General features: G+C 46.9%; 2 protein-coding genes across 4 annotated transcripts in view; both read right to left on the bottom strand.

Moving 5' to 3' along the window:
* Positions 1–27,002, bottom strand: part of LOC144893659 (uncharacterized) — a 1,045,304-nt gene that overhangs the window by 310,641 nt on the left and 707,661 nt on the right. The gene's annotated exons all lie outside the window — the stretch shown is intronic.
* The window catches only part of LOC137435071 (stonin-2-like), a 60,775-nt gene that overhangs the window by 27,013 nt on the left and 6,760 nt on the right, over positions 1–27,002 (bottom strand). For 2 of the 3 annotated variants that reach the window (XM_068128482.2, XM_068128478.2), the window contains exon 2: positions 15,778–17,536. In XM_068128482.2, the coding sequence (XP_067984583.2) occupies positions 15,778–17,491 (1,714 nt within the window). In that variant the 5' untranslated portion in view covers positions 17,492–17,536. Of the gene's footprint in view, positions 1–15,777; positions 17,537–20,759; positions 20,830–27,002 lie in introns of those variants that run through there. The other variant, XM_078784699.1, reaches the window with a different exon arrangement.

Below are 27,002 nucleotides of genomic sequence, written 5' to 3'. Positions count from 1 at the left end.
AAGCTCTAATTTGGTCTCATCTGTCCACAGCACATTCTCCCAGAAGGATTTTGGCTTGTTCAGGTGTGTTTTGGGTCTCTCTCTCAGCAGTGACGTCATCTTAGGTGTCCTACCACAGAACCCCCTTTTATTGAGTTTGTGATGGATGGTGCGAGTTGAAACTGTCGTATCTTGTGTCTGAAGGTCAGCTTGAATCTGGTTGGCAGTTGATAGAGGTGCTTTCTCCACCATTTGAACAATCCTTTGCTGCAATCTTCGATCAAGTTTTCTCTTGCGGCCAGATCCAGGGATGTTGGCTACAGTGCCATGGGCCTTAAACTTCCTGATAACATTGCGTACGGTGGACACAGGAACATCAACGTCTCTGGAGATGGACTTGTAGCCTTGAGATTGTCCATGCTTGGCTACAATTTTGTGTCTGACCTCCTCAGACAATTCTCTGGTTTTCTTTCTTTTCTCCATGTCAATCGCTGGCCTCATAACAAAACACACCAAGCATTTCTTCAGCATCCTAGGGACCCCAACTGATTGGATGGATAGGGATCCTGGTTCATGGGAGCAAGAAACCAGCTTTCAGGAAGCAAAGAAAGCCGCCAGTGGCTTAGTCGTGGTGAACGACAGGGCAGAAAGGGGTGTCGCATTGATACAAGACTACAATAAGCTCCTTACAAAGGATGAAGAGCAAAAGCAAGCTCTGCTCCAAGTTGTTGCTGCTCACAGGAAGATGTACCCCGATGCCAAGAAGGCAACAGTGGTGAAACAGGCCCAGAAATAGGAGTTACATTTCTCATTATATTTGGGTTTTTTAATATTATGTGATATGGTGTCTTGTGGCGGACACAAAAGCCCACTGGCGTGGTGACATCATTCCACGCACCAAGTGGGCGGTGGCCACGCCCGAGGGGTAGGCGTGGCCTCATGATATACACCGGGCGACCAGCCCGGAGCATTTCAGTGTTACAGTGTAGTCTTACAATAAAGACGTTTATATGTTACCGCTTGTCCGCTTCCTCCTTGCTCACAAGCAGCGCGCGTAACGCCGCGCTTTACTGGTGACCCCGACGTGATCAGAGGGCTGCAGGAGTTCCTGGGCATGGTGAACTTTTACCATCGGTTCCTGCCCCGTATCGCCCAGCTCCTGCGCCCCCTGCACGAAGCTCTCCGAGGTAAGCCGGGCAAAGGCGACGTTACCTGGACCGAGCAGATGGACACGGCGTTCACGGGCGCGAAGCTCGCCTTGGCTAACGCCACCATGCATGCTCGCGCACCCGGCGCCCGATGCACCGATCGCCCTCACCACCGATGCCTCGGACTACGCGGTGGGCGCGGTGCACGAGCAATGGGTGCGTGGAGCTTGGCAACCGCTGGCATTCTTTAGCCGGCAGCTTCGCCCGCCCGAACGCCGTTACAGTACCTTCGACCGCGAGTTGCTCGGACTTCACTTGGCGGTCAGGCATTTCCGCCATCTGCTCGAGGGCCGGGCGTTCACTGCCTTCGTCGACCACAAGCCGCTGATCTTCGCGATGGGCAAGGTCACCGAGCCGTGGTCGGCCCGGCAGCAGCGTCACCTCTCGGCCGTGTCCGAGTACACGACGGACATCCAGCACGTCGCGGGGAAGGACAACCCGGTGGCGGATTGCCTTTCCCGGGCCGTCGCCCACGCAGTCCACCTCGGCATCGACTATGCCCGGATGGCAGCGGACCAGGCCGCTGACCCCGATGTCCAGGCCTTGCGGACCGCCGTCACGGGCCTCCGCGTCACCGAGGTGCCGTTCGACGGCGCGGGCGTGGCCCTCTTGTGCGACGTCTCCCTCGGGCGTCCTCGCCCCATCGTGCCCGCGGGCTGGCAGCGCCAGGTGTTTGACGCCATCCACGGCCTGTCCCACCCGGGCGCGAGGGCCTCCCAAAGGCTGATCGCCGACAAGTTCGTCTGGCATGGCCTCCGGAAGGCCGTCCGCGGCTGGGCCAGGACGTGCCTCGCGTGCCAGCGCGCCAAGGTGCACCGGCACACCCAGGCCCCGTTGGCCCCGTTCACGGTGCCGGAACGCCGGTTTGACCACGTCCACGTGGACTTGGTGGGACCTCTGCCCCCCTCGCGGGGTTTCACCTACGTCCTCACCATGGTGGACCGCACCACCCGGTGGCCGGAGGCCGTGCCCTTGGCGTCGACAACGGCGGCCGATGTCGCGCAGGCTTTCATCGCCACCTGGGTCGCCCGGTTCGGCGCCCCCTCAGACATCTCATCCGACCGCGGCCCCCAGTTCACCTCGGAGCTCTGGGGGGCGGTTGCGCAGCGGCTCGGGGTCCGGCTGCACCGAACCACGGCCTACCACCCCCAGGCTAACGGCCTGTGTGAGCGATTTCACCGCTCATTGAAGGCCGCGCTCCGGGCCACCCTCCGCGACGGCGGCTGGGTCGACAGGCTCCCCTGGGTCCTGCTGGGCCTCCGGACGGCGCCCAAGGAGGACCTGCGCGCATCCGCGGCGGAGTTGGTCTTCGGGCAACCGCTGCGGGTGCCGGGCGAGTTCCTCCCTGACTCCACAGCACCATGGTCCGCGGCACAGCAGCGCTCCGCTCTGCAAGAGACCGCCCAGAGGTTCGCCCCGGTGCCAACGGCATGCCACGGGCACCCACCGACGCACGTCGCCCCGGAGCTTCGCACGGCGGAGTACGTCTTCGTCCGCCACGATGCCCATCGGACACCACTGCGGCCCCCGTACGACGGGCCTTTCCGCGTGCTGGAGACCGGGGCGAAGCACTTCACCCTGGACATCGGCGGTACTCCTGACCGCGTTTCGGTAGACCGCCTCAAGCCGGCCCACCTCGATGTGGACCATCCACCGCCAGTGGCCCGACCCCCACGTCGGGGCCGCCCTCCTGCGGGCGGACCCCCGGCACCGCCCAGCCCCGCCGCCACGCCGCCCCCCGGTCCTGCACCCATCCCAGGGGCAGCCAGGGGCATCCCACCTGGCATCCCTGCACCCCGGACGCCGCCGATCGCCAGGGGGCGCTTCGGCCGGGTCATTCGTCTGCCCCGCAAACTGGCCCTCCAGGTGCGCGGGAATTCTGGGGGGGCGCGTGTGGCGGACACAAAAGCCCACTGGCGTGGTGACATCATTCCACGCACCAAGTGGGCGGTGGCCACGCCCGAGGGGTAGGCGTGGCCTCATGATATACACCGGGCGACCAGCCCGGAGCATTTCAGTGTTACAGTGTAGTCTTACAATAAAGACGTTTATATGTTACCGCTTGTCCGCTTCCTCCTTGCTCACAAGCAGCGCGCGTAACGCCGCGCTTTACTCTCTTCATTTTATGAACTGAACATTTGGATTGTTATCATTGAATTTGAGTTTTCATAGCAATATAGTGCTATTTGTGCAGCTATTGTAACTTGTGTTTGCTAGAATACAAAGAAAGTGAGTGGAGGGTGGATTTTCATAAAACAAACTTCTGGTTTTGCTTTCGATCCATATATAGAAAAGTTTTGTAGACACCTTTAGTTTGAAGGCTGATGTGGCACCCCTAAATAAAATCAGATTGCTTTCATATTTGGTGTCTTTTCATTTTGGAACAAAAGGAACCACATAAAGCCATGTCCCAGTAAATATTTAAAAAAAATTATTTTGAGCACCACCCTAATATATATATATATATATATATATATATATATATATATATATATATATATATATATATATATATATATATATATTAGGGTGGTTCTTAGCTACATAAGGCAAAAAAAAAAAAATGTTTTACTCCTAACCTTTAATTTTTTGGTATTGAGGTAAAACTTCTGCATGCGAAATATTGTTTGAATACATCAAGTTTTCGGGGTTGCACAGTGACTCCTGGTTGCCAGCCACTATTTTTTGCCCAATAAGCGTTTATTTCCTGCAATCGGGAAACCTCTTGCGATGTTCCGTCACAACTCGAAGCAAATACTGGGTTTGCTGTTCATCCCTTGTCAGGAGACGATTGTACTCTTCAATGAGAGCAATTGCATACACCATAGTACAGCTGTACTGTATTCAATTAACTAATAAACAACTTCAAAATGTGCAGTACATAGCAAGGTCATAGGTCAACTGTAATGGTCAAAATCACAAGTATAGCAGTGGAAAATAAATAATCAACTACAAACATTTATGCGAGCCAAATATGTGAAAATACAAACTCTGTGTGCAACTTCTAAATTTAGTCCAAATGGCCTAAAATTTCACCACAAGGGTTTGTTCATACATGTATGCAAAAATATTTCAGTGTTAGGAGCATGACTTGTCTAACTTTCATTTTGAAGAACCATCCTAATATATATATATATATATATATATATATATATATATATATATATATATATATATATATATATATATATATATATATATATACAGTATATATATATATATATATATATATATATATACAGTATATATATATATATATATACAGTATATATATATATATATATATATATATATATATATATATATATACAGACTTGGCATTTAATATGGAATATTTTTTTTGTGGGGGTAAACTTACTTTTCAAGATGTCTTAGAACCAAAAGTTCATTGGAATTATGTTGAAATTATTCTAGATTTTGTTAATGTGACCTTTAAAAGAAACAAAAACCACATTTGACATTTCGAAACAAATAAATTGATCCTTGAAAGTGATGTAAACTGATATCGAACTCAATTCATGGACAGTACTGTGTTAAACTTCTGTGCGTTTTCCAGAAGTATCTCTTTATTTTGCACATTAGCCAAAATTTTTTTTAACAAAAAGAAAAGTTAAATTACAACTGGGATTACGGACACTACAATTACAGTTCAGTACTTCGTGTAACCCCCACGAGCATTCATGAGAGCACGTACACGTTGAGGCATGCTGTTCACGAGATTTGCCAAGGTTTGGACAGGAATCGCTTGCCATGCAGTGACAATAGTCTGCTGCAATTCACGCACAGAGGTCGGTTGCTGGTCCAAGTGGTCGATTTGACGCGTTAATTCTGCCCACAAGTTCTCTATCGGATTCATATCCGGGGACATGCCAGGCCACTCCATATGCTCTACACCACGGTCAGCAAGAAAGTGTTGGATCATGCGAGCACGATGAGGCCGTGCATTGTCATCTTGGAAGACAAAGTTTCCTCGAAAGGCTGCACGACCAAATGGAAGCAATGTTTCTTCCAGAATGGCCCTGTACTTGAACTGGTTCAGGTTTCCATTCAGAACAACCAGGTCAATTTTGCCCCCTGCATGAAAAGCAGCCCAAACGGTCACCCCACCACCTCCAGCTTGGACTCCTGGCACTATACAATCTTTGTTGTAGGCTTCATGCACTTGTCTGCGCACTCGGACGTGGCCATCTTGACGATAGACCAGAAATCTAGACTCGTCACTGAAGATCACATGATTCCAGTGTCCTGGCTGCCATTGACGGTGCTCTCTGGCCCACTGCAATCGGCGCTGGCGGTGTTGTCTGGTCAGGCGTGGCTTTCTCAGGGGACGCCTGGCACGATAGCCTGCTTGAACCAGTCATTGGTTGACTAGCCTTCTGGATACAGGCACATTTGTCAGTTGCTGCCACTCAGCCCGAAGCCGATTAGCTGACTTGGTACGGCCATTGCGGACTAACCAGTGCAGCTGGCGATCATCCCTCCTTGTGGTTCTGCGGGGACGTCCTGGCCTCGGTATTGGAGTAGGGACACCCCTCTGAGCATTTCGTTTCAGGATCTTTGACACCTGACCTTGAGTGATGCCATACTGCCGAGCAATAGCACGCTCTTTCATGCCATAATTTCGTAAAGCCACCACTCCATGACAAACAGCATTGTCGAGTTGACGGACCATCTCCAGAGGAAGCGGCAATAACTTTTGGAGACGTGCAGCAGTTGTTTTCCACTAATACAGAACACAACAACCCTTGTATACCCGACTGTGAAGCCAATCGTCAAATGCACCTGTCCGTACGTTTTGCCACGCCACCTGTGATATAATCCTGTTGTTGACTTCTTGCTGCGACAGACAATGAGTGACATGGTTCTTTTAACAAATAAATCACCAAAGTGTAAAAGAAACTCACCAGATTGATATACTGAGTTAAGAAAGTAAACCCAAGTCAAGAAAAAATATATATTCCATATTAAATGCCAAGTCTGTATATATATATATATATATATATATATATATATATATATATATATATATATATATATATATACATATATATATATATATATATATATATATATATATATATATTGTTGCGGATATGGGACTTGTCCTCAATATCCGCTTGTAAATACTCCCCTATTTCCCCAATACTCCCCAACTATCCCCAATCCCCCCATTCCCTAGTCCCATTGCCTGTAAATAACACTCTGTAGAACCGACCTTCCCCTTTTTCCCCCATTAAATGTCGTGCCCAGGTCCACCGCATCTCACGTAGACAACTTTCGGACATCTTGCTAGTTATTCTTAGTCTATGTCAGTTAAGGACTCGTTTCCATTAATTCTGACTCTTCGTTGCACCAGAATGTGATTATATGGCACCAGTAGTGAGTTTAGGACCTTCCCATACCTCCTCCCATCTTCTTCCCCAAACAACAACAACAACTACAACAACAACAACAACAACAACAACAACTACAACAACTACAACAACGGCGCGGCGCGGGGGAGTGTGCGTCCTCACACCGGCTCGGTTAGCCGCCATTGACCATGCGCTCCGACGGGGTTACCACGAAGGGGCTCCTTGTCAGCCCCTCGTCAAGGGCTGAGCCGGTAACCCCCCCGCATGCACCCAATGAGAAGCAACGTGCCGATTCCATCTGGGGCGGAGCTAACGAGCCGAGGGCGTGTCACTCCCCGCCGGATATACGCGGCGACTTACCGGATGTGAGGTCAGATGCGCCCCCAGCTTGAGAAGACAATCACCACATCCGAGCGCTGCGACCTCCCCGCATCTCTAGACCGGACCGGGTCGATCCTGCCCTGAGCCCAGGTGCACCTGGAGCCATCGATTCTGCCTTTCCTTGCCATCAATCCCCGTGTGAGTCAGTTTTGTCCTGTTTATCTGTCGTCTGTCAGGGAATAAGATAAGTGTGTCTAAGTGCCTGTCTTTCTATGCTGTCCCTCTCATTCCTGTAATCTAACCTTCCGCCCTAATATAACCTCCTCCGGAGGTCTTGAGAACTGAACCCTTGGTGTCGTGTCATTTTAGTCCCAGCCGTTGTGTCCTTTTCCTTCATTGATTCAGCGTAGCGCGACTCGGCAACGTTCGAGTATAATCGGGTAACTTGTGCGGACACGGCGGCCATTCCGCTCGGCCCACCCTAACATCAAAGTCGTGTCTGTAACAATTGGTGTCGAGGAGTGGAATTCGGACCCGGGACTAAATTTATTAGGCCCAAATTTTGGAACACCAATTGTACCACTAGGGTAACAATTGGTGTTGGGGAGGTAGAATTCGACCCGGAGCGCGTTTCCCGCTCGAAATTATAACGGCGAAATTTGAATTTGTTTTACGAAAATAAAAACCCGAATTTTGAAGGTCGCGCTATGGCGGATCAAGACAGCTGGGGTCCGGTAGGGGAGAGTGAGGCAGGGTCGGTCCAGGACCAAATTGAGGGACATGAGGGACAGGAGGAGAGCGAAGCAGTGAGGGCGGCAGGGTCGCAAAATAGCGTTGTCGCGCACGTGGGTGTAGCGGCACCAAATTTAGCCGCGGCCGTGGTCGCGGTAGCCGAACCCGAGATGCCAATGAATTGGAACCTGTTTATGAAACAGATGATGGCCTTTATGGTAAAAACAGACGATAATTTCAAAGGGATGGAAAACAGGATGGGAAACCAAATGGGGGTAATGAGGGACGAAGCGAGGGGTACCGGTGAGGAGTTAGACAAGAAATTTGGGAAGTTCGACAATAATTTTGAGGGGTTAGACAACGGGATAAAAGAGGTGAGAAATGGGTTAATGGGAGTAGAAAATAGAATGGCTGCCCAGGAGAATCAGATAGAGGGAGTGAAAAATGGGTTAGAGGGGTTAGAAAACAGAATGGAAGGCAAATTGAGGGACATGAGGGACCAAGCGGAAAGGGAAGTTAACCAAATGGGGCAGCAGATAGAGGGGGTCAGAATGGGGGTAGAAACCAAACTGGATGCTCATAGGGAGGAAATGGAGCAGATGAGGGTGGCATCTGGGCAGGAGATGCAAGTTATGGGAGAGGAGATCAGAAGAGGTGTGAGTGAGGAGGTCGGAGGAGTGCGCGAGGAGGTGAGGCACTGTAAGGAGCGCATGGAGAAGGAGGTGAGAAAGGGGACTGTAAAATTGCAAAGTGGTATAGAGGAGTTGACGCTGGGAGTAGAACAACTGACAGTGGGACAAAAGGAGTTGGGGGAACAGGTAAAGAAGAACACAGCGGTAATAGAGGGGTTAAAATCGACGCAGAAGGAGATGAAAAAGGACGTAGGGGTAATTAAAAAAGAGTGTCAGACGGTACATGAGGACTTGACGAGAAAAATGAACAAAGTGGTAGAGGTGATGGAGGTTAAAGAGCGGGAGGTGCGGGAGCACATAGAAAAAAATAAAGTGGAGTTAGAGGAAGAACTTAAAGGGGCGCACGAGGAGATGAAGGAGGTGAAGCAGAAATTAGAAGAAGTGGAAGAAGGGGTGAGCGAAATTAAAAAGCGACGGAGAGAGGATAAGAAAGAGATAAAGGAGGAAGTAAAAGAATTGGTCCAAAGTCTGTGTTCGGATCGTGATGATGTGCTCATTAACCGGATGAGGGATTCGCAGGTGATGGAGGAGAAGCGAAGAGGAAGAGGACCCGGTGTAAGTGGTGACCAATATGGTCGTGCGTATGATGCGCCAGGGGATTTAATAAGCTTGGGGGTCGAGATGGACCCGGGTGTTCGTGAGAGGCCGTTGGTGAAGAGTGCGACAGGTCTGGTGTGTGAAAAAGGAGGTGTGCGAGAAAGTCCGACTCTGGGGTGTGTGAGGAAAAAGTGCGTGCCAAGGAGTGAGGGTGCTGGCGAGAGTGAGTCGGTCGTAGCGCGTGTGCGAGGGGGCACATGGAAGCGCGGTGTGGTAAGTGTTACAGAGGGTGTGACGGGAGAGTGTGCGTGAGAAAGGTGTGTGACGGACAGGTGCATGGGGAAAGAGTGCGCTGTCAAAGGCAAGGAAGAATGCACACCTGTGGTGAGTGTTACAGAGGGTGTAACGGGAGAGTGTGCGCGAGAAAGGTGTGTGACGGACAGGTGCATGAGGAAAGAGTGCGCTGTCAAGAGTAAGGGTGAGTGCGCTGTCAAGAATGGAGGTGAGAGTAGTGAGAGTGACAAGGAGAGTGAGTTGGTTGTGACAGGTGAGCGAGGATGTACACCTGGGATGGAAGGATGCACACCTGGAATGGTAGAGCGTGAGTGGGAATGCACGCTGGAGTTGGTGGTGAGGCACGTGGTTGGGTGTGCGAATGAGGGCACACCTGTGATTGTCACAGAGGAGGTGACCGAGGAGGGGGTGCGAAGAGGTGTGTTGGTGAGGTGTGCTACCAACGAATGTGTGCGAAAGTGTTCGGTGGTCAGGTGTGTGACCAAGGCTGTGAGTGGAATGGGTGTACCTGGGTGTGTAAGGAAAGGTAGCATGGGAACGGCTGGATGTGTGAGCAAGGAACGGGCTGCGGGGTGTAAGCGTCCAGGTGAAGCATCGACGTTAGACGGGTTAGAGGTTAGAGCGACTTTTAGCCGAAGCGGGCCCTCGGTGCGTGCTGGGCCTCGCTTTGAACGGCCGCGTCCGTGCTCCACTAGGCGGAGCGGGCAGCCCGATAGAAAGGGTCGTCATGGCGACCACTTTTTGTTGAGGCAGTCCGGCAGGTCGAGATCGGGACATTGGATGGCTCCACGCCGAGATGGTGCGTGGGATCTCGGCCCGGGTAAGCCCCCGTCCCTGCACCGAGTGCCGGACGCATCCAGCCGCTGGCACAGAACAACCCGCATTCATGGCTTGGCTTTACGAAGCCGGGCTTTGGACAGGAATTGGCGCACCAAGAGGCATTAGTGAGTAGACTGGGTGATGAGGTTAATGTTTTGGACCCAAAATTAGAGAAAAACAAAATTTGATGATTGGCAAGGGATTGGCAGTAGTGATTGGCAGATGATGGGTAGTGATTGGCCAAATTTTTAATTTGTTGAAATTTGATGTGCAAAATTGGTAGTGAGCGATGGGCCCGGTGGGTAAGGCTGGCATCCCTGCCACCCTTCCCATAGGGGGCAAAGGAGCAATAGCTTATGGGGTTGATGGCAGTGAAAACTAGCCCGGGTGGGTTAGGTTATATTGATAGGGCCCTAGAAGATGACATTAGGTGACGATAAGGTTAGGTAGTGACTGATACCTGTAGTGGGGACGCAGGTAGATTAGTGTGGATGATAATGACGAGGGAGCGCAATAGTTTAAAGGGACGACTGGGAAGCGCAAGTTTCAGAAGGGAGTAGTTAGCTGAGATGATGCCGTGTGTGTGTGAGAATTGAACAGGTGTGATTGCACAGGTGTGCAACTGGACAGGTGTGTGGAGCAGTGTGTGAGTAGTGAGTGTGTGGATCAGCGCGAATGCGCTTGGGGAGAGAAGGGTGCAGGTGGCACCAGGTGTGAGAGCACAGGTGTGCAAGTACAGGTGTGTGGAGAGAGTTGGAGTAAGTGGTACGGAGTGGTGTGCATGGTGCGAAGGTGTGGATGGGGGAAGAGTGGACCCCTTTCACGAGTACCCGGGGCGGGTAGTGTAAGTGTTAGGTAGAGGGTATAGGTAAATTGTGGTTGGAAATTGGCATTTGTGGTGCGGTTGCAGAATGGTGTTGTGAATGGGTGCATTAGTGTTGTGGAAATGGCTGGGCGTGTAGCCTGTTAGTGTGTGTAGTTGGTTGGGCACTCCACCACTGTGAGGATGTCGGCCAGGTGAGGCCGCAGGTGGGCTCTGGGAGCCGGTAGTTGTGAGTGGGTGCCTGAGGATCCCGGGTGTGGATCGGGCAGCCCAGTGCCAGAGAGGGCACCGAGTGGGGAGAGCGCCAGAGGGCCTTCCCCAGGTAGTTAGGTTAGGGTAAGGAGCAGGTAAGCTCGGAGGCAACTGCAGTGGTGGAGGTGTGCAGGTGGGTAGACCCGCTGGGAGAGGTACACGCCACACCAAGAAATTGTGCGAGGGCACCGGGAGATGAATCGGGGGAGTGAGACCCCAAATTGAAAAGCACCACAGTTTGGCCAATGGGAATTGGTTTTTAGAACCCATAGTGTAAGAGGGCCAATGGTTTGGCCGGAGAAAGACCCCGGGTAGTGTAAAGTTGTTAAAGTCATTTAGGAAATAGTTAGGATTGATGAACCTGTCGCACCATACGCAGCCACTTACCTGTGGTGATGATGATGACTCCACACCTGTGTTTTCTTTGTTTTGGTGCAGGAAATGAGAATTGCTGTTGGATTTGTGAGATGCATCACGACGTGGATGAGACATTGGGGTGATGCCATCTCTCCCTCCCTAGGAGGGACTGATGATGAATTGGTGATGGCAAATTTTGATGAAAGTTGAAAATGGCAAATTTGATTGGTTAGGAGGGAGAGAAGACGAATTTGGTTTATGGGAGGAACGGGGAAGACAGTAGGGATGTTTGTTGATTTGTAAAATAGATGTTTATGGGTAGTGTTGTGTTTTGTGGATACAGTAAGGGGTAAGGGAGGGGCCATGTAGGTTACCTGGTGGGGGGGGGGGGGGGGGCGTACGGTAGGAACGTACCTGTCTCACCTGGTTCCCATGTGCCCCCAGTGTGCATCATCTTATATTGCGTGCACTTTTGCGCCCTTACCACCTTACTCACTTGTCTTCTTCTTTTGTCTCCCACCTCCGAGGATCTGGCTTTGGGGTAGAGAGAGAGGAGAGAGAGGTGCTGGCTACGCAGTTGTGGGCCTGCACTTTCGCTGCTTGCTGCCGGGATCGATACACCATATGGACCGCAATGTTTGTGGCCACCCACAATGGACCGCAGTTCTTTTGCGGCCAAGCACCACCCGTGGAAGGACCTATGGATCAACGTGGCACCTATGCCAAACAGGTGAACTACTCTTAGTTGGCCCCTGACGGCCACAATACAGAAATGGACGCGGTTGGCGCCTTTCTTGATTTTTTTAAAGAAGTAAGAAGGCCAAGTGCACCACATGAAGGCAAGACCAGCGGCAGAACATCGGCCGGCTGCGACACCACCGGTGATTTATAAACACTTTATTGGTGCACCGGATGGTGCTCACTGTGTGATGGGGTGGTGCTTTTGATGCTTGGAAGGGGTGCTCTGCACATTATTAAAGGCCGTAGGCCACAGAGCACTCATGGGTTGGTGTATCGATGCTGGCATGCGTGCTCTCTCTATGCATAACATCTGCATGTGTTCCTCCAGAAACAGGTCCTGGATCGTAGTGTAAATATCAGCGTAGTCTTGTAAATAATGCTCCCTACCGGCTGTATGTTTAGTTTGCGAATTCTTTCCGGATTCGGTTATCCTGTGGGTGTGTTTCTGTGAGGAGAAGGGTGCAACGTCGCAGGGGGACATATTTACTCATTTGTGAATATCTGTAAAACTGTCGCACTCAGGGTAGAGTTAATAGTAGAGGGAACTACATCTGAGTGCCACACTAAAATAGGTAAAAATTTATCGGGTCGGGACGCCCCGAGGGTAGAGAAGGGTGCAATGTTGCGGATATGGGACTTGGCCTCAATATCCGCTTGTAAATACTCCCCTATTTCCCCAATACTCCCCAACTATCCCCAATCCCCCCATTCCCTAGTCCCATTGCCTGTAAATAACACTCTGTAGAACCGACCTTCCCCTTTTTCCCCCATTAAATGTCGTGCCCAGGTCCACCGCATCTCACGTAGACAACTTTCGGACATCTTGCTAGTTATTCTTAGTCTATGTCAGTTAAGGACTCGTTTCCATTAATTCTGACTCTTCGTTGCACCAGAATGTGATTATATGGCACCAGTAGTGAGTTTAGGACCTTCCCATACCTCCTCCCATCTTCTTCCCCAAACAACAACTACAACAACAACTACAACAACAACAACAACAACAACTACAACAACTACAACAACGGCGCGGCGCGGGGGAGTGTGCGTCCTCACACCGGCTCGGTTAGCCGCCATTGACCATGCGCTCCGACGGGGTTACCACGAAGGGGCTCCTTGTCAGCCCCTCGTCAAGGGCGGAGCCGGTAACCCCCCCGCACGCACCCAATGAGAAGCAACGTGCCGATTCCATCTGGGGCGGAGCTAACGAGCCGAGGGCGTGTCACTCCCCGCCGGATATACGCGGCGACTTACCAGATGTGAGGTCAGATGCGCCCCCAGCTTGAGAAGACAATCACCACATCCGAGCGCTGCGACCTCCCCCCGCATCTCTAGACCGGACCGGGTCGATCCTGCCCTGAGCCCAGGTGCACCTGGAGCCATCGATTCTGCCTTTCCTTGCCATCAATCCCCGTGTGAGTCAGTTTTGTCCTGTTTATCTGTCGTCTGTCAGGGAATAAGATAAGTGTGTCTAAGTGCCTGTCTTTCTATGCTGTCCCTCTCATTCCTGTAATCTAACCTTCCGCCCTAATATAACCTCCTCCGGAGGTCTTGAGAACTGAACCCTTGGTGTCGTGTCATTTTAGTCCCAGCCGTTGTGTCCTTTTCCTTCATTGATTCAGCGTAGCGCGACTCGGCAACGTTCGAGTATAATCGGGTAACTTGTGCGGACACGGCGGCCATTCCGCTCGGCCCACCCTAACATCAAAGTCGTGTCTGTAACAATATATATATATATATATATATATATATATATATATATATATATATATATATATATATATATATACACAGTGCATTCAGAAAGCATTCAGACCCCTCCACTTTTTTCACATTTTGTTAAGTTGCAGCCTTATGCTGAAATCGTTTAAATTCATTTTTCCCTCATCAATCTACACTCAATACCCCATAATGACAAAGAGAAAACAGGATTTTAGAAAGTTTTGCTAATTTATTAAAAAGAAAAAACTGAAATATCACATTGACATTCATACCCTTTGCTATGACACTTGAAATTTAGCTCAAGTGCCTCCCATTTCTCTTGATCATCTTTGAGATGTTTCTACACCTTTATTGGAGTAATGGTAAATGGTAAATTCAATTGGTAAATTCAATTGATTGGACATGATTTGGAAAGGCACACACCTGTCTATATAAGGTCTCACAGCTGACAATGTATATCAGAGCAAAAACCAAGCCAGGAGGTCCAAGGAACTGCCTGCAGAACTCAGAGACAGGATTGTGTCGAGGCACAGATCTGGGGAAGCCCACAAAAAATTTTTATGCTGTATTGAAGGTTCCCAAGAGCACAGTGGCCTCCATAATTCTTGAATGGAAGAAGTTTGGAACAACCAGGACTCTCCCTCGAGCTGGCCGCCCGGCCAAACTGAGCAATCGGGGGAGAAGGGCCTTGGTAAGAGAGGTGACCAAGAACCTGATGGTCACTCTGGCTGAGCTCCAGAGATACTGTGTGGAGATGGATCGAAACTTCCAGAAGGACAAGCATCACTGCAACACTCCACCGATCTGGGCTTTATGGCAGAGTGGCTAGACGGAAGCCTCTCCTCAGTGAAAGACACATGAAAGCCCGCTTGGAGTTTGCGAAAAAGCACCTAAAGGACTCTCAGACTGCGAGAAACAAGATTCTGTGGTCTGATAAAACCAAGATTGAACTGTTTGGCCTAAATTCTCAGCGTCATGTCTGGAGGAAACCAGGCACCGCTCATCACCTGCACAATACTATCTCAACGGTGAAGCATGGTGGTGGCAGCATCATGCTGTGGGGGTGTTTTTCAGCAGCAGGGACTGGGGTACTGGTCAGTGTTGAGGGAACAATGAACGGAGCAAAGTACCGAGATATCCTTCATGAAAACCTGAAACAGAGCGCTCAGGACCTGACTGGGTCGAAGGTTCACCTTCCAACAGGACAATGACCCTAAGCACACAGCCAAGACAACGTTGGAGTGGCTTCGGGACAACTCTGTGAAGGTCCTTGAATGGCCCAGCCAGAGTCCTGACTTGAACCCAATCGAACATCTCTGGAGAGACCTGAAAATGGCTGTCCACCAACGGTCCCCATCCATCCTGACAGAGCTTGAGAGGATCTGCCGAGAGGAATGGCAGAAAATCCCCAAATCCAGGTGTGCAAAGCTTGTCGCGTCATACCCAAGAAGACTCGAGGCTGGAATCGCTGCCAAAGGTGCTTCAACTAAGTTCTGAGTTAAGGGTCTGAATACCTATGTCAATGTGATATTTCAGTTTTTCTTTATACTAAATTTGCAAAACTTTCTAAAATCCTGTTTTCACTTTGTCATTATGGGGTATTGAGTGTAGATTGATGAGGGAAAAAATGAATTTAAACGATTTCAGCATAAGGCTGCAACATAACAAAATGTGAAAAAAGTGAAGGGGTCTGAATACTTTCTGAATGCACTGTATATAAACACATACTGGCCTTATTTAAAAGATTACTCTATTTGACACTTAATTTTCAACAGTTTTTTTAAACAAAACTCAACTCGGTCCTCCACTCACCCACCACTCCACTCCTCCTTTTCCCCTTTTTCAAACTCTTGGATCTCTCTCTATGTACAAAACTCACATGGTGAAATTAAACCCTGCAACATGTATGGACAATGAAAGCAATTGCTGTGGTTACAATGAATCCTTACCCATGTTTTTATCCGGCAGTTGTTTGATTCGCCACATCATGCCCCGAAAGGAATGCTCATACTTGGCCGTTCCAATGCTGACCTGCAGCTGTGACTGTGGTCTCAACTGGGAGAGGCTCATGTGCCTTGCTCGACTCAGCAAGGAGCGTGTTGGTGCTGGTTCTGTGCATAGCATCGCTACCCACGTTTCTGGAATTGGGAAGCAAACGGTCACATCGGTGCAATGTAGTGTGTGACCTGAACACTTCTTCAGCCAATTTGAGAATAAAAGCCAGGCTTGCACCTCAACGTATGCTCCGTGAGCTATGACTGTCACCTTGACCGAGAGAGGCAATGCGCTTTCTTTCAGTGCTGTACCAAAACGCACCAGTTGAACCTTTTGTCCTGAGGATGGACAGAAGTGTAGCACGAAAGAGTTGTTGAAACCCGTGGCATGGACAGATGGATGAAACCGGCAATCATATATTTCACCGGTTGAATTGATTCTTGGGCCTGTACTAAATAGAGGATTTGTGTTGGCAGAGCTTTTAAGGTGTATCTCACAGGTTGGCATTCCTGAGATAAAAGCTATGGCATAAACATGAGTGTTTACAGAGTGGCTCAGAATGTTTCTTCCACCCTTGTCCAACACACCTTTAAAGCAGACCTTTGTGTGAAGGAGGACTGCATCCTCTATGAATGTGCTGCCAATACTTTTGCAAATCGGAAGCTGCATGAGCTCATCTTGAACTGTCTCCACAAAGTTTGTGAAGTTCTCATGGTCAGTTGTGCCAAACTTGAGCAACTCAAGTCGATTCTTTGAGTAGCTTGTCACCGGTTTTGGCTGAAACTTTCGCTTTTGCTTGTATTCTACTTTGTCAATTCTTACGACATGGACTTTCCCTTCCTCATTGAAGGATTCAAGTTGAGGCTTGGATAGCTCATAACCAGGCTGAAGTTTGAAGGCCTTGAAAGGTTTTGACATGCCCTCTTTGTAGAAAAAATGCAGCACACCAGCTTTAAGCACAACAAATATTCCACCCCATTGCCTTGATGACATCTTGTTCTTCTTCTCTGGAATTCTCAACATTAAAGGCCAACCATTTCTTGGCTTCACATTGTGGACGTCCGGACAATATGGTGGCAAAATATCCTGAAACGCCGATGGCGCTTGCAAGTTTTTCGATGCATTTTCATCTTTCAGGTTTTCCTGCTCTGGGTTATTCATAGTTTTAGAATCTGAGAAGATGTAGGTGTTGCAAGATTTCTCAGGAGAAGTTGGCATGCACTGGGAATCATTACCATTAATGTCTTTGTACTGCAGGTGGCCAAAAAGTCCCTCCAGACAACCACCTTCTGTTGATGCCGTGGAAGGGGATACTTCCAGTCTTTCGCAAACAGATACAAATGGGTTTTGCGGAGAAGTCGGTGAACGTTTCACGACATTGGGAAAGAAGGGGTTTGTTGGGTGGAGAGGTCTGGAAAGTATTTCTTCATATACGTGATCGTCTGGTGAACACGGTGCGGATTCTTGGTTTTCTTGGGTTGAATCGTAAACAAAAAAGGGTTTCCTGGAATTTTGTCCAAAGCTGTTGCAATTCATCAATGTCGTCGCAAAACAATTTTCATGACTGCTTTTGCTTCTCAACTTTGATCCATCAGCCTCTTCTCCTGCCCAGAGGTTTGGCTCGTCTTCAAAGGTTACCCAGTGTGGAAAAATGGGTGATGTTGCCATTGTTTAATTGCATTGCTCATTCACAATGCATCAACTCCAAATGTGCTGAAAACAAAGAAATCGCATCACACAAGTGAAACAATTTTGATCTACTGTGCTGAAAGTTGCATCTCTAGTGAAAACAATTTGTTTATACTTTATTTGTACAATTCAAATAAACACTTAATCTTGAATATACTTCTGCATGAAGTCACATAATGGCAAACTGTCTATGTCAATAACAATAAATCAAAAGCTCTTCGGCATGTCATCTGATCCAAAATCATTGGTCAGCCTGTTTAGTGTTCCCATTGGAATGGGCGGATTGGTGTCCCAGATCCAAATTCCACACAGTGGCTGATTTGTCATTTGCCTAACAGCATGCTTGTAATCATAGGCCATTTCTCTGTTTGAATGGATGAACCTTAAACAATCGAAAACGACTAAGTAGATCTCCATCAAATTTTGCAAACGGGCTCAGGGTACCGGGGTCAGGTCATGGGCATTAAAACCTGCGAGAGTAGGGAAAGGACTTGCAATTTTTTTGCCTGTAAACGTGGAATAGTGCAAGTAGTTTAATCACAGACTCCTGCTGGAGAAGGGGAATGGAGTGGTGGCGGAGGGGAATTGGGGAATTCATCAACATATTTCCCCTCCAGAGAGAGAGAGAGGGGAATACTAGTTAGAGTACAGTAACGTCCTTGCCACTTTAATCCTGCATGTGATTTATAGTGGCCTGAAAAAGAATTTCCTCCCCCCCCACCCCCCTTCAAAGTTTTCACATTTTGATGTCACCTGAGCTTATTTCATGATGCTTTCAAATTGAACTTAATATATAGACCTATTTTGGGGGGCAAGCCCCTTCTCCCCCCCAGCCCCCCCATAGACCACCTTAGACCAGATTTTTTAAATGCCGTGAACAAACTTTGGTACATCACGGGTGGTGAAAGTTGTGGTGAAGTTTCATCAAAATCGTTTGTGTAATTTCAGAGAAGAAAGCAAATATCTATTTTGGGGGGGTCAAACCTGGACCCACTTTGACCCCCCCCCCCCCCATAGACCCTCAAAGGGGCAGATTTTTTCAATGCTGTGAACAAACTTTGGTACATCACTGGTGATGAAGGTTGTGGTAAAGCTTCATGCAAATAATGTGTGTAGTTTCAGAGGAAAAAGCAAATTCCTATTTTGGGGGATCAAACCTGGATCCACTTTGACCCCCGGTAGACCCCCTTAGACCCGAATTTTTTTAATGCCGTGAACAACCTTTAGTCACAACATAACAAATATCATTTGTGCCAAATTTGGTCGCAATCCCATCAGCGGTTTCGGAGAAGAAGTTTAAAGTGTTTCCGGATGGACTGATGGACGGCCGACGCGCCATTGCATAAGCTCCCCTGAAATTCGTTCCAGGTGAGCTAAAAAATTAAGCTCAACCACTTATCGAAGGAGTTTTAAGTTGAAACACTTAGTCAACCAACAAGGCAAACATGAAGAGCAAGGAGCTTTCTAAAGAAATCAGACATAAAGTGGTGGAGAATCACTGTTCAGGAGAGGGTTATAAGAAGATTTCAAAGTCACTAATTATCCCTTTGAGTACGGTGACACCATCATTAAGAAGTGGAAGATGTATCATACCACCCAGTCTCTGCCCAGATCAGGTTGCCCATCCAAACTCAGCAGCTGGGCAAGCAGGAAACTGGTTCGGGATGTCACTGTAAATCTAAGAATGACATTGAAAGATCTCCAATGCTCTGTGTCCAAGATGTTCATCAAGGGGGTCAGTGTTCATCAATCAACAATATCCTGTTCCCTTCACAAAGCTGGCTTGTATCGACAGGTGGCAAGAAAGAAGCCATTACCGAAAGAGATGCATCGAAAAGCTTTTATGGAGTTTGTGAAAAAGCATCATAATAATACTGCAGGTATGTGGAGAAACGTTTTGTGGTCAGACGAGACAAAAATTGAACTTTTTGGTCTAAATTCAAAGCGTTACATCTGGTGCAAGCCTAACACTGCACTTCCACCTGTCAACGCTATCCCTACTACCAAGCATGGTGGTGGCAGCCATGGCTGCCGAGAGCCAAAATGGGCCCTGGGGAAATACTAAATGTCGGGCCCCCTTCGAAAAATATATATATTAAAAACAACCTATATTGAGGTTTCCGTATTTTTGACGTCAGAAACCCATGCTGTGTAGGGAAATTGGGGTGTTATTCACTTACTCCAACATGTGGATGCTTTTCTTAACCCATTTTATCCAGATGGGGTGTGGCCAGCAATCCTGTGCTCATATACGTCATGACCGCGATGATCATGTAAATTGTTCCTACAGTAGTTTATTTTACGAGGGACAATGTTACTGCTGGGGAATCAACCTGAGTGGCTTTGAGACACAAAATATACTTGACCCCGGTGTTTTATCGTCACAAACAATCATTATATGAAAAAAAAAATTGAAGGAATAATTACGGGCTCATACTTGGTTCCTGCCCCAGGGTAGTTACCCAGCATGCGCTTCCCCTCTCTCAGAACCACTGGTGGCAGCATTATGTTATGGGGCTGTATTTCATCAGCAGGGACTGATAAACTTGCAGTATAGAAGGGAGAATGGACGATGTGAAGTACAGGATAATCCTTGATGAAAACTTATTTGAGTCGGCCATTAATATGAAACAGGGTATGAGATTCACATTTTAACAGGACAATGATCCGAAGGACCAAGCTAAAGACACACTGGTGTGGCTGAATAATAAGATAATAAATGTTATCGAGTGGCCCAGTCAAAGTCCTGACTTGAATCCATTTAAACATCTATGCCGAGACTTGAAGATTGCAGTCCATCGATGATCCCCAACAAACTTGGCAGAACTAGAACAATTTTCTCATTAATAATGGGAAAATATTTCACCATCTCACTGTAAAAAGCTGGTAGAGGCCGACCCAAGAATACTCATAGCATTCCTTGCTGCAAAAGGTGCTTCAACCAAGTACTGACCTAAGGGGCTGAATACTTTTGCACCCGTTAAACCACCCCCACACCTCTTATGCTTTGCTTCTGTACCCATCTTGTCCTCCCCTGCAAGCTCCCCATACCCTCATCATTACCTGCATCCCTTAAATGTCAATCTCCGACTATTTTCTCCTTCTGCCCTGCTGTTGGTATTTCCCCATTTTCCTTCTGCTGGTCCTTTTGTTATGCAGTGTCCTGATCCATTCTTGTTCAAGCTCTTCCATGAACCTTGACTATATATATACAAAAATAACTAGATGGTATTCATAGAATACTTACCCTGTGCAGTCAACTTGTTGTGAGGCAACTGTTGTGTTTTTGAACATTGTTTTTCTTTGATCCAATATGGCTGCCAGACCACGTGAGTGATGACATCATAAATTTATATTCTCTAATATAATTGTTGCATAGATCACACTCAATACATTTCATACTGATCAGACTTAGCGTTGTCCCTGTCGAATTATGGCGTCATAATTATGGCACCAATGACGTCATCGCTAACAACACCTATTCCCCATATGGAGTTCTTTACAATTAGCCATGTTTCAATTTTTCCAAGCAGCGGTTTTGGAGATATAGAGGTGCAACGTTTTTCGGTTTTTCCAAGATAGTGCCTATACCACATGACCTATGACGTCATGATTATCATTAAAATATTCTAAAGGAGGAGGCGCTCCTATGGTGAAAATTTCGTGTCCATCAGACCAACAGTTGCTGAAAAAAATTTAATAATGATCGAATGGATGTTGTATTTGTCAAATTATGACGTCATAACGAAGGCACCGATGACTTCATCATTAACATATCTTATTCCCCATGGGGAGTAGTTGACAATGAGCCAGGTCTCAATTTTTTCCATGGAGTGTTTTCAGAGATATCGAGGTGCAAAGTTTTTACAAGATGGCGCCTGTACCACATGACCTATGTCGTCATGATTATCATTAAAATATTCTACATGAGCCTACGGTGTAGCAGGATTCTCTCACTCCCCTAAAATCTCACTCTAGAGTGATTCTGTCCCAGGATAAAATCACTCTAGAGTGAACTAATCCTAGGACAGAATCACTCCCCCTGTCAGGATCAACACACTCCCTCCAGGATCAAAGCACTCCCCTTTAGGATAAAGTCAATCCCCCAGAAAGAATGGAAAGATATATTTAGTTACTTTGGAAATATAACTCACAGGATGTTAGATATCGTTGCAATGATCAACAGAGCTTTTACTATGTGTTTTAGTGTACACCGTGTGAGCATGTGCATCATATTGTCGGATCTTAATATTCAATTGTTGAATACATGTACTATATTTGAGCCCATGTTGAATACATGTACTATATTTGAGCCCATGTTGAATACATGTACTATATTTGAGCCCATGTTGAATACATGTACTATATTTGAGCCCATGTTGAATACATGTACTATATTTGAGCCCATGTTGAATACATGTACTATATTTGAGCCCATGTTGAATACATGTACTATATTTGAGCCCATCATTATTTCAATACAACAAAAGAAGACATGAGTCCCGTTTTCCCCGTATATTTAATCAATACTCCCGTTCATTTATATTCACATGAGAGTTATTACCTTCGCAAAAGCGGAAGGTTATGTTTTGATCGCTGTGTATTTATTTGTATGTCTGTGTGTGTGTGTGTATGTTATTCGCATAACTCAAAAAGTATTCAACCGAATTGCATGAAATTTGGTGGGATGATTGGTTATTATACGGGACACATTTGATTAGATTTTGGGAGCAATCGGGTCAAAGGTCAAGGTCAAGGTCACGAAAAGGTCAAAATCGTATTTTTGTTGTTCTGTTCCCTACACTCCCATGCCAAGTACAGAACAGTAGCTGCGGCGAAGGTATGCGCTCTACCGAGTGCCCGTTCTAGTTATACTTTGTTATGGTTTAAAAATATCATGCAGTGTACTTCATTTCATATCTACATGTATACCTTTGTACACTCTTCCGAGTGTATTCAGTGTGATGTGGCTAATATTTACATATCTTCGGATCGACATATTCCGTTGTTGAATACGATATCGTTCCAGCTCATCAGAGGTAATTCACGAAAAACTTCACATATTTTCCATGTAATTTTAATCAATAATCCGGTCCTGTAGATTCACATTTCAATCAAATTAGACGTTAAGTAAGTTGTCATGGTTGAAAAATATTTATTCATACACATATATTAAATAAATGTATTGCATGAATATTTACATTTCATAACATTTTAAAACCCGTATTTAATATTTCTTAAAAGTGCAGTAAAGTTATAGAACGTAACTTAAAATGACATATTATATGTTGAAATCAAAATATCCTTTTAGTATAAAACATCGTAAGTGTATCGTAATGATTAGTGCGAATGCTCTAATATCAAAATATATGGTTATTTGAATGTTAAATTTATACTTTTCTTTATTTGATTTACCCAGTTTAATACAGGGATGCGAAAAACATTGTATTTTTTATTTTTAGGGAGAGACGTTTACAAAGGACATCATTCTGCCCTATTTATCAATTCATTTATCATTTTATGTTCATATTCATTAACTTTGTCATGGTTGTATGTCATTACCATGCAATAAATATTGTTTAAATCACAAAATATATAGGGGGAGTGTTATAATCCTGGGGAGTCATTTGATCCTGTAAGGGGGAGTGTTAAAATCCTAGGGGGAGTGTTAAAATCCTAGGGGGATTGATTTTATCCTGTGGAGTGATTCTATCCTCCTACAGAGGTGCTCCTATGGTGAAGATTTAGTGTCAATCGGACCATCAGTTGCTAAGAAAAATATTTTTCATTACTTATCGAATCAAGCGTTGTATTTGTCGAATTATAACGTCATAATGAAGGCACCGATGACATCATCATTAACAGGCCTTATTCCCCATGGGGAGTACTTTAGTGGGGCGGCTTAGCCCAAATATTCAAAAGAATTGTGCATTTTGTGATACAAGCACCAAATTTGGCACAAATGTACATTAATATGTTGCGAACATTTTCAGATATTGGGCCACTTGAAATTCCGTAATTTTTTTTTTCAAATTTTTTCAAATTTCGTAATTTCAAATTTTTCGGGTGACACCGTCACAATTTCGGTCTTCGAGGCCGGCCGATAGGCAAAGTGTGACCGGAAGGGACGAGGTTCTCCTGACCACGTGGCCCTCGATCTGGGAAGCGAGAGGCGTTCCATTAGTGGACGCGCCCCTCACGCCCGACTTTTGGGCGGCCCCGGCAGGCCGTTTGTTTTGACGTTCCGTGACAGGCCCCGCACCCCCACCTCCGGGCCGACCGGAAGCTTGTGCTGAGTACATCATACCTGAACAACTCAGTGAGGCAGAACACAGCAGTGCACACCAGGGTGACCCCTTCAGTGCATAAACCAATTAACCTGTCCACTGCAGGGCATATAGAAATGAAGTTATTTTCTGCATATAATAATAATATAAGTTCAGTTCTATATAACAATTTCTGTTATCACCACTACCACTACAACTACCACTACTACAAGCTTTGTCTGGAATTTTGTGGACTAACAGACAAACAGACATACAGACAAGCTGGGATCAAAACATTACCTCCTTCCACCATTGAGTGTAGAGGTAAACATCATGGAAATTATATCATGCCCTAGATTTAATTCATGCTTACCCGTGTATTTGCTTCACTGGTTCACAAGGTCTTTTGCATACATGTAATTCAGACTCTCGTCTTCATTGCTGACCACACAATGTTCGCAACATATTAATGTACATTTGTGCCAAATTTGGTGCTTGTATCACAAAATGCACAATTCTTTTGAATATTTGGGCTAAGCCGCCCCACTATATCGGCCGGCCTCGAAGACCGAAATTGTGACGGTGTCACCCGAAAAATTTGAAATTACGAAATTTGAAAAAATTTGAAAAAAAAAATTACGGAATTTCAAGTGGTCCAATATCTGAAAATGTTCGCAACATATTAATGTACATTTGTGCCAAATTTGGTGCTTGTATCACAAAATGCACAACAGGTTTGCTATGCTGCTACACTACTTGACAATGACCCATGTTTGATTTTTTTCCATGGAACGGGGTCGGGGATAATGAGGGGCAAAGTTTTACGGTTTTTGCAAGATGGCGCCTTTACCGCTGAACTATGACGTCATAATTATCATTAAAACATCGTATTATCATTAATAATAAATTATCATTAATTCATTAATTATCATTTAATTAATTCATTAAAACATTAATTAATTCATTAATTATCATTAATTCTGGTTATGACTAACTTCCCTGAAAATGTCTGCTGCTCTTCTTCTGCTCCAATCGGCTCTTGTGATCATGTGCTTGTTAAAGTGGACATCTCTCTGACCATTCTCAGAGAGCCTCCTCAGCGTCGACGAGTCTGGCATTTCACTCAGGCCAACTGGCACGGTCTTCAAGCAGCCATCAATCATCTGGACTGGTCTCCCATCTCTACTGCCTCTGACATAAATTCTTCCTGGGAATTCTTCCAAAGCAAACTGCTCTCTCTCATGCACAGATTTATCCCATCTCGTCTTCAGTTGTCATACCCTTCCTCCCGTCCATGGTACACGGAATCCTGTGGTGAGGCTGTTGCCCAGAAACAACTTGCTTTCGTCTCCTGGAAAGCAAATCCAACGGAAGGAAATCTCATTTCCTTTCACAAAGCCCGAAACAAGTGTGTGTCCACCCTCAGGAGAGCCAGGAAACAATATCTCTCTGTTCTCAGGACTGAACTCTCTTATCTGTCTCCCTCTTCCAAATCCTGGTGGCGTCTGGTCAAATCTGTTTCTGGTGTTTGTTCCCCCTCCATCCCCTCCCTCACCTCAAATGGCCACACGGCTGACTCCGCACGTGAAAAAGCTGAATGCCTCAACTCTGTGTTTGCCTCTAAATCTTGTGTCCCAAACCCATCCCTCTCTGTACCCACCGTACCCAGCTGCTCCTGGACTCTGTGTCCTTTCCTCCTGACAAGGTGGAAAAGTTTCTGTCAACCCTCGACTCAGATTCTGCAACTGGACCAGACGGCATCAGCCCACGGGTCCTCAAATCCTGCTCTGCCGCTCTATCTCACCCTCTCTCTGTTCTCTTCGCCCTCTCTTTTGCTCAAGGTCATCTTCCATCTGCTTGGAAATCTGTCAACATCACCGCTTTGCACAAAAAAGGTGCAAAAACAGATCCCAGCAACTACAGACCAATCAACCTTCTCCCAATTATCAGCAAAGTCATGGAATCCATCATTGCTTCAGATATGAAATCTTTCCTCTTCTCCAATGGCTTGATCTCTGATGATCAATTTGGTTTCAGACCTGGACACTCTACTCAGGACATGCTGCTTCTGCTTTCTCAACAATGGATGGAGGTCCTCAATGCCAAACAGGAAATTAGAGCAGTCTCCCTTGACATATCACGTGCCTTCGATACGGTCTGGCACCCCGCTCTGCTCACCAAACTCTCCTCTTTTGGTATCCATGGAAATCTCCATGCATGGCTGGCGGACTTCCTCTCTAGTCATAGTCAACGTGTGGCCCTGAATGGGTTTCTCTCATCTCCTCTTCCTGTTCAGGCTGGAGTTCCACAAGGCAGTGTTCTGGGCCCTGTGCTTTTTCTGGTGTTCATCAATGATCTCTCTGACTCTCTTGAAAATCCTCTGTATCTCTTTGCTGATGACTCTACTCTCTGTCGCTCCATTCTTCATCCCTCAGATTGGCAGTCTGCAGCCTCCTCACTCTTTGCAGACCTGGACAAAATCACAGACTGGGCAAACAAGTGGAACATGTCTTTCAATCCTGACAAATCTCACACTCTTACGATGTCTCTCCGAAAAGACCGACTGGACAACCCTCCCATCCACTTTCTGAATAATCCTCTCCAAGAAGTTCTGTCACTCAAGCTTTTGGGTCTCACTATCTGCCATGATCTTTCCTGGGAAAACCACATTTCAAATCTGGCCTCCAAAGCCAGTCGCCGACTGGGCATCCTCCGTCGTGCGAAGTCCTTCCTTGGCACACCTGAGCTCCTCACCACATACAAGGCTTTCATCCTCAGCTCAATGGAATACTGCTCTCCCCTCTGGACTGGTGCTCCTGCCTCACACCTAGCTCGTCTTCACGCTGTTGAAACCAAAGCATTCAGAATCATTGGAATCTCCCGCGATGAAGCTAACTCCAAGGGCCTTTCACTCACTCACCACAGGCAGGTTGGTGGTCTTTCCGTCTTCTACCGACTCCTCTCTGGCCTTGCCCCCCCAGCCCTCTCTGGGCTCTGTCCCCCAAATATTCCTACAGGTCGCACAAGATCTGCCTGCAACCCTCTTATGGTTAAACTGCCAAAATCAAGACTTTCTGCTCACCTTCACTCCTTTATTCCTCTTTTCTCCCACCTCTGGAACAAACTCCCTCACTCTCTTCAATCCCACTGCACCCTCCAGGTCTTTAAAACAGCTGTTCACCACCATCTCTTATCCTCCCCCATCCAAAACCTTGATCTTTTCT

This window comes from Myxine glutinosa, chromosome 9 (genome assembly GCF_964187855.1).
Source record: "Myxine glutinosa chromosome 9, kmMyxGlut1.1, whole genome shotgun sequence".
NCBI classification, from domain to species: domain Eukaryota; kingdom Metazoa; phylum Chordata; class Myxini; order Myxiniformes; family Myxinidae; genus Myxine; species Myxine glutinosa.
The sequence above is the reverse complement of the archived record's forward strand: the minus strand, read 5'-3'. Positions and strand labels throughout refer to the sequence as shown.